This window comes from Melitaea cinxia, chromosome 22, assembly GCF_905220565.1.
Source record: "Melitaea cinxia chromosome 22, ilMelCinx1.1, whole genome shotgun sequence".
NCBI lineage: Eukaryota > Metazoa > Arthropoda > Insecta > Lepidoptera > Nymphalidae > Melitaea > Melitaea cinxia.
This window is the reverse complement of record NC_059415.1, coordinates 9,346,138-9,354,771: the sequence shown is the minus strand read 5'-3', so window position 1 is coordinate 9,354,771 and position 8,634 is coordinate 9,346,138. Positions and strand designations below refer to the sequence as shown.

Here is an 8,634-nt window from a genome sequence, read left to right as displayed (position 1 = left end):
CTGTATTATGTGTTGTTCAATGCAATGTTTTCTTTGGAAGTGTTTTGGTGAAAATGAGAACGTTAAGGAGAACATGGTCGAATTTTATAAGACAAGTATTAATTTGGTCGTTGATGTAAAATTATTAGTCAACTAACTGCCCGGAAAGACTTCGTTCTGTCAAAGGTTAATAGTAAAATAAATGTAACATTTTCCGAGTGATGACTTTAAGTTTATGATTTGTTAAAAATTTTTTTGTTATAAAAGCCTTCCATGGGATTTAAGAAAGATACAAAAAAAAAATTTCCGAATTGGTCGAGCCATTCTCGAGTTATGCGCCTAGCAACATTCATTTTTATTTATATAGATACTAGATTATGTGAATGACAATAAATATGTGGGTTTAGTGCTACATCATGCATGATTTTTAATTACTGGATGTTATATTGACAGTTTTTCTAAGAAGTAACTTTTAAGTTTTATTTATATTAGGAATCGGTGGTGTATACAATAGCTATTATCAATTGATAAAAAAATATTATTTGCTTTTTGAAATGACAATCCAGAGGAGGTTTTTAATAGCCTTAAAGTGACACATTTTTATCGAATTATTAAAACTACAAAAGAACAATGGCGAAAAAGTTGTTGATAGAATTTCCAAGCGTCTATAAATGTCTTAATGACAAATCTAAATAAAATAATTTCTTACGTTTTTTCAATATGTTTTTAAGATCTATGTAAGTCTAGGAAAAATATCATTTTTAATGAAAAAAACATTTGATTATTGTAAAAATGATTTGACATGTCATTGGAATATGAATATTGAATACCTAACGATAGTTCCGTTGAATGTTGCCACATGGTAATAAATCTTCCCTCTGTACTTTTTGAACTTTTTGCCTTTAAATAAATAATATACCTTACATGTATTATATTGCATCACGTTACACGATTTATATTGTATCAATCTGAAACCTTGTTTTATTACAAAGAATAATGTGTTATTTATTTATTTACTAAACCCAATTATTTCATGAATACAATAATAATTCGAGTATGACAGTGGTAAAATAACATGACAGCCATGACAACACAATAAAATAAAATTAAAAAAAATAAAATAGGTAACGCATTACAATCATTACATGTCGTCCGTTGCTTACGAGTTCGTGCGTCTTGTTATTTCCTTGTGTTTTCGATTTTCCGTGCTTTCCGACTGCTTTTGTTTATTGACTCTGAGATTCCTCTCCTCCCTGTGTGACTACTGCTTGCCAAAGGACACTGATCATCTGCCTTAACGAAGACTACTTGCTGTGTTTTATGGACTACGATTCTTTGTGTTTTGGATTTTGTTGTGCACGATTCGTTGTTGTTTGCTATGGGTAGTCGTATGAAGCCTACGCGCATCATGTGCGTTAATTGCCGCCTATGTGTCAATAAATTGCGTCGATACACTGCATTGGCACTTGACACGAGGGTCACTGCTATTATATGCAGCTGGGTTTATCCTCAAATTGTAAGTATATTTGAGAATTATACACACTTTGCTACAAAAAAAATGTTTTTCGAGGTAACCTGTCTACTTGCTTAAATACTGTGGTAAAATAGAAAATTGAAATGAATTTTTATATTCATCGCCTCTAGATAGATATGATATACAAGGTTATATTTAAAAACTCTGTTTCATTGAAAAACCATTTTTTTAATGTTTACCTAATCTTAAATACTTATATTTAACAAATATAAATTAAAAATTATACAATAATCTTGTGTATTTACCATCTTAGATTACTAACTAGACAAGATTTGTGATTTGAATAATAAAAACGATTAACTTATGGAACCTCTGATATTAGTTTGTCCCATCTACTTAATCCTGTACTTATTTAAATTAAAGCTTCATTATGGTAATTAATCATGACACTGACCCCTGGTAAAACTAGAGTTTATGTGACATCTTTATACCAATATTATGTCATTGTATTTGTATTCTGTTTTCTAAATAAATAAATAAACAATATTTTGTTTGATCTGACTTAGCCTTTAAGGCTGTATATAATAATGAATAAAAAAAAAAAAAAATTGGTAGCCTATTAAATGTGATCAAACTATTTTTTTTAGATTCTGGAAGATGACTATGTGTGTGAGCCTTGCAGAGATCTTGCAATAGCTGCAGTAAACAATAATTTACAATATGAAGTTCCTGGTAATTTAGAAGCCGGCCCAAGTACTAGTAGAGGTCATACAAATGTATGTCTTCTATGTGGTTGCTCAATTTTGCGAAGACAGAGCAATAAAATATTGACAGAAAGTCCTAATGAAATGCAGCAAACTATAATTACTATTATAGAAAGCAAATTAGCACCTCGAGAGGTTTGTATAATACATATCTTTACAATTCAAAACTTATTACTTATACTTGTAACTTCTAACTTATTACTTATTTTTAGATAACTCCTTCAGATCGGGTATGCCATGCTTGCTGGCTACGTACAAAAAGAGAAGCGGTTCGAATGAACAATCAAGATGAGAACAGGCAACCATTGATTGAAATTACTGACAATGAACAACAGGAACAAAATCGGCCAGCTCCAGCTGAGATACCACAGTCTGAGTTAACATCGACAATGGAAACACAAAGAATTGTGCTGCCAGATTACAGACGAGCAGCCAATTCTACACATACTTGTGTTTTTCCAAATTGCAGCAGTAACACATTGCATAATATATCAGACAAATTACGAGCCACTATATTGCATAACCATAAGTTTTATTTGCCAAAATTAGCTCGTGTTTGCGGTGAACATTTAAGCATTAATTTATGGGATACTTTATATGACTCTGAAAACAGTATTCAGACATTTACTGTTGACCAAATACAACATGTTTTTTCATTTGTTAATCAATTTAACCCTTCTCTTGATTTTGAGAATTTACAAGACATGGATGAAAGATTATTCCAGTACTGGATTGGATTAACAAAAATAAAATTCAATAATTTGATTGAGGAAGTACCACGTATTTCAGAGCTGCGTAAAGGATGCTTAGGCCTAGCAGCCCTACTGATAAAGCTGAGAACAGGTGATTCCGATGAGAGGATCTCATCTTTGGTGCAAATACCACGTCGTACATTGGAGGGTCTAATGGATAATGTAAGGGAGATTTTGTGCCAAGACTTTGTATCCAGAAATCTGGGTATTGATGTATTGTCTCGGGCTGAATTATTACAGCATAATTTAATAATTCCTAATGGTTTATTTGGCAGTGATAATAATGCCATTGTCATATGTGATGGCACATATATTTATATAAATAAAAGCTCAAATTATTCATTCCAAAAAGATACATATTCACTGCATAAATACAAAAATCTGTTGAAACCCTTTTTGATAGTTGCTAGTGATGGATATATTGTTGATTGTTTTGGCCCTTATAAAGCAACTACATCGGACTCTGTTATAATAAACAATTTATTTAGTAGTCCTGATTCTGCCCTAAGATTATATTTTAGAAATAATGATGTTTTCATACTAGATAGGGGTTTTAGGGACAGCATTAGTTTATTACAAGGGTGCGGCTATAAACCCTACATGCCAGAATCTTTAATAGAAGGTGAGCACCAGTTAACTACAGCTCAAGCCAACCGTAGCCGCTGTGTTACCATTTGCAGATGGGTGGTGGAAGTGATCAATGGCTACTTTAAAAGAGATTTTAAATTACTGCGACAAGAATATTTCCATAGATCACTTCCTCACATGATGCAAAACTTTCGAATAGCAGCGGCTTTGTTAAACAAGTTTGGTGCTCGCCTTCAAGACAATGAATATGCCAATGACATATTAGCAACAATTAGGCAAAATATTACTTTACGAAATAATCTGGCTGAGATGGTTGAAGCGGTCAACATGAACAGACGATCCAGTAATTTTCAAAACATAACAGAGGATCAGGAAAATATTTACTTTCCTGTACTTGAATACAGAGACTTAATTTTATTCGCCTTGGGAACATACCAAATACGGCAAGCCCGTTCCTATTACGGCGAGCATATGCGTTTCCACGGCGGCTGTAGAATAGAAGTTTGTAATGAATTAAATATAAATGCTTCTGAATATAATCTTAGAGGTAGTGAAGACACAATTTTAATTAGAGGAAAAATAAAGTCACGCCATGTGTCTAGAAAACAATATTATATATATTTATTAGTTGACATAAATGTACCCGGTCGAGCAGGAATAGTAGAGTACTGTTGTAGTTGTTTAGTTGGACGAAGGACTGTTGGATGTTGCGCGCATACGATGACTTTGGTATGGTACCTTGGTTGGGCGAGACATCAACAAAATATTACAGCACCGGCAGGGTTTCTGGATGACATCGTTATTAGGGACGATGAAGAATATACGTAATAAGAAAATAATGTTGTTTTATTTTATAAACATGCCTTTCTTCTATTAGAAAAAATGAGCAGATACTTTAACTGACTGTAGAGGACCACTTTCTTTATGCCACGCATCTGTAGTTAAGTGGTTTCTAGGGTCTGCTTTTTAACCTAGAGGCCGCACTTTCATTTTTTGCAGGTAACAACCATTTTGTGTGCCACTGTAAAATGTTTCTTATTTGGTTAAGACCTTGCAGGCTGCTGATCTGATTATCTGATAAAAAGATGATCCCATGCTGCAAAGGGCACGATAAGTGGATGGTCCTGGTAACTATCTATGGTGATTATCATTAAAGAAAAATCTAATCAGAAACTTAAAGGTGGTCTATAAATTCTAAGAGCTGGATTTATTAGGCCTAAGGTTTAAAACAAACGTCTAAGAAAAACATTTTTCTTTATTTTTCTGTGAGTGCGTCAAAAGTCTAGATGTACCTACTACAAGGTTTTGTAATCAATCTGTCTAGTTGTTTAAAATGTAGTTTCCGACTATATTTAACATGTATTTGACTAAGTTTTTGGTTAGTTGGACAAGTTGTCAAAACATAACCTCTAAATGTTCAACCTGGAATATCTTCAATTCATTACTTCTTTCGGTGGTGCTTCTTTAGGCAAAAGTGATCAGGAATTTAAGTACTATATTATTACATATTTTTCATTAGTAGACGCTAGAAATTTATGCCAACAAAAATTTGTTAGGGGATCTGCCATTGTCCTTTAAGTGAGACGTAAATAACCCTAAAAAAGAAATAGAATTGTTTTATATATATGAAAATAAGTTCAGATACGCCTGACCTGATGCTTCGACACGCGTCACGAATATTTCGGCTTACTCCTAATTTCTAAGACTCTGCAAATGATATGGGATTAATATTCTTTCTGGTCTTTCCACATATTGGTCCTATTTTCCAAACCTCGAGGTTATTAGACATGCTCCCACTTGGAATTCATGATTATTATCGACCGGACCCTGTGGAATACATTAAGCTCGTTGGTTATTATCGCAGATGTGTACGTGACAATTATCGTTAAATCTGAGTGGACTATTGTTCTACTACAGTTATTAGTTTACCTACGTTGGGTATCATTCTCCTCTTCATAGCTTGCAATTAAAATGATAAAAACTTTGTTAAGTATCGAGGGATACAACAGAATCGTTTCAACTTTTTCTATGAGGTTGAAGTCTAAACATTGTTTTAAAATTATGTGATTAGCGATTTGTTAATGTTGGTAAGATCTAAAGTAGGTAGAACAGAAATAGGGAAGTGAAAAAAAAATACGAGAAAGGAGATAAGAATAATTGAAGAAATTAAGGATAGACAGTTTTGACAAGAATAAAGTTGAAAGAAAAAGAAAGAAAAATGAAAGAGATGAATTTGAATTGTACTAAAATTAGGTATCTTGTTGTCAGCTGCGGATGGTTGGCTGTGTTGGTGGATGTTGGAAGACCAGGGGGAAGGATAAGCCGATATGCGCACTTCCACTCTTCGCAATAGAGTGGGATTAGAGCACCATTCTTCTTACTCGCCACTGAGGTTATGGAGCGCTCACAGTGCCCGTGGGCGTTCTATAGACGAAAGTGGCTCGCGCAGCCAGGCCAATCGTCGGGGCGTCACGGTAGGTTGCGAAAGCGATCCCGTGGCACCCCGCTATGACGATGAGCGTACCGCTGGGTTTTAGTGTGGGATGTTGGACACCGATCTCCTGCATAACATATATGCGTGCTTCAGCCTCTAATATCCCACTGCTGGGCATAGGCCTCTCCCCATGTAGGAGAAGGAAGTCTTTGCTTATTTATACCAGGCTTTCCGTGACTTTGTAGGATTGTGTATCTACATTGAACTACGTAGCTGCTTTGATTTTAATTCAATCACAAAAATAGAACAACTTTGAGAAACTTACGGGTTCTTGATAACTATTTATTTAATTAATTAATGTGCATTTAGAATTACATCAAGTAAAGACAATATTATTGCTTAACAAAGTGTAAAAGTGGTCTTATCACTAATAGTTATCTATCTTATCAGCGAAATAAAAATTTAAGTGCTTAGCAAAATCTGTCACGTAAAATTACACATATATTTCGACGTGACAATAATTGTTATACTGTTTTGTTAATCCGTGGAACAATCTAGAAATTGGATGTCATTTGAAGTTTGATATAGTTCAAACATGTTGATTGGAATTGATCTGCTAACTGTGCGGCACTAGTATGGTAACCCATAAAGTAAATTTCAAATTTTACTAGTTTGTGTAATTTATATATATTTAGTAATTTTTTTTATCGTAGTAGAAAAAGACACAATGTTGTTTAAACGTGGATTTGTAAAATAAATTTGTTAGTTGTTGGATTTTTTAGTGGTTTTATTTTTCAAATTTATTCATATCGATTCAGTGACTTGGCAAACTAATAGTCAACGTGATTTTATTCTTATACTAGTTGCTTAGAATTTCCTTCTTTCTTTTATATACATATAATGTTTTAATGATTTTGAATTGACATTGAGTGTGAAAATGTTGAAATGTAATTATTTAAATGTATTTTATTTCTGTTTACTTGCTCTTTACTAGTTCTATGTTGGCTGTATTGTTGCATTGTTGATTTTTATTGAAATCTGAAATAAACGTTTTTATTTGTTACTTGTGGTCGCGCAGAGGTCGAAATTCGACCACAATTAAAATAATATGAAAAAAAACAAAATTAAAAAAAAAACAATTTGACTATAGACTTAGACAATCAACCAAAGAGTATATAATATGCGTGTGTGTGTGTCAAATACGTGGTAGTGTGTAATGTTTTTTTAAATTGATTTAATATGTTTTAATGCATAATTAAAAAAAAATAGCATTCTGAACTCCTTCTATATATCTATAGACTATAAGTGCGCAAAATTTCATACTTCTCTCTCCACGCAATTTAATATATAGATTATTACTATAATGCGTTTTTTTATTTGTAAATAAAATTTAATGACTTAAGTTAATGATTTCTCCACTATAAAGGTTAAGGTGAATAAATTAAATATAATCGTGTATAGTATAACCTATGCAATTGACAACGTTCAGAATTAGTGAATAATTAAAGAGAAATCAACGTTAGCCACGAATCCAGACTGCGGTCGGTGCAGTGTAATGCAGGCGATTAAAGCTCTCGCCTGCGTTTTGTATTACGTTCTATTGTTATTACCGTTCGATATAAACTATGCTAACATTGTGATCTGATTGTATTAGGATATGATTTAAATTGGAATTATAATTTAGTAACACACTGATACTGTGTAAATCGTTTCGGAGCGGGGAAAATACTTATTATACGTTACCCGTTTAGGAAGTTGATGTTTATAATCTAGGTCATATACAACGAATAGTCACATATATGACCACGGAGTAGTAGGGCACAAAAAGTAAAGTTTTATAATATGATAATTATAATTAATAAACCCGTAACTTTTGAAAATTGAATCGATTTTCGTACCAAATATACTGAGTGATAATCGAATAACGTCATAGCTTACGAGATTGGTGTGAAACATCAATAGACCCCTTTAAATGATTTCGTAAAAAAAAAAAAAGATTTAAAAAGCGTGTTTTTTACTGAGAAAAGTTATGAAATGAAATACTTTTAAGTCTGACGTAACCTAGGTAAAGAAATAATTAATTGTGCTTATTTTTATACAAAAAATTTTAAACATTTTTGAATATCATATCAAAAATTGACCGCTCCAGCGGGGTTCGAATCCGCGTCAATTTTTGATATGATATTCAAAAATGTTTAGAATTCCTAATGTACACGAAAATAAAATCGTAGATATTAAAATTTTTTAATTTAGAAACGATTTCAATTTACATAACACGTAATAAAATAGGAAAATGACGAATCAAAGCGAGATAACTCAAACTAGTAAGTACTCGTTAATTTTTGCTTATAATTAAATAGAACTATATGATAGGCACTAGGTTTCGGCTATAAAAATCATTTAAATCGATAAGCCCAATAAAAAGTTTGAGGTAACATACATAAAAATACACTCGAATTGAATTTTTTTTGTTTGCATTTCATTAATCGCGTTAGCGCAGCGGTCACAACCATTGAACTATTATTACTAGTAATAAAAACTCAATGGTCACAACAGACATTTGTATTGACCGTATAGATGTTTTTTGTGGTCTGGGCATTTGTGCTTGTGTATTGTGTGTGTTTCCGGACCCCCGACACAGGA

General features: G+C 32.7%; 1 protein-coding gene and 2 long non-coding RNA genes across 3 annotated transcripts; all 3 read left to right on the top strand.

Moving 5' to 3' along the window:
• Nucleotides 1–1,116: 1,116 nt before the first annotated feature.
• Nucleotides 1,117–2,159, top strand: LOC123664699. The gene is made up of 2 exons (XR_006744870.1): nt 1,117–1,495; nt 2,101–2,159. It is a non-coding gene; the product is annotated as an uncharacterized LOC123664699 (long non-coding RNA).
• Nucleotides 2,160–2,297: 138 nt separating this feature from the next.
• On the top strand, nt 2,298–4,385 carry LOC123664602. Its single transcript, XM_045599120.1, has 2 exons — nt 2,298–2,352; nt 2,430–4,385. The coding sequence occupies exons 1-2, from the start codon at nt 2,302–2,304 to the stop codon at nt 4,383–4,385; spliced, it is 2,007 nt and encodes a 668-aa protein (XP_045455076.1). The 5' UTR covers nt 2,298–2,301.
• A 468-nt stretch (nt 4,386–4,853) lies between these two features.
• Nucleotides 4,854–8,236, top strand: LOC123664585. The gene is made up of 3 exons (XR_006744850.1): nt 4,854–5,135; nt 6,400–6,406; nt 8,223–8,236. It is a non-coding gene; the product is annotated as an uncharacterized LOC123664585 (long non-coding RNA).
• Nucleotides 8,237–8,634: the final 398 nt, after the last annotated feature.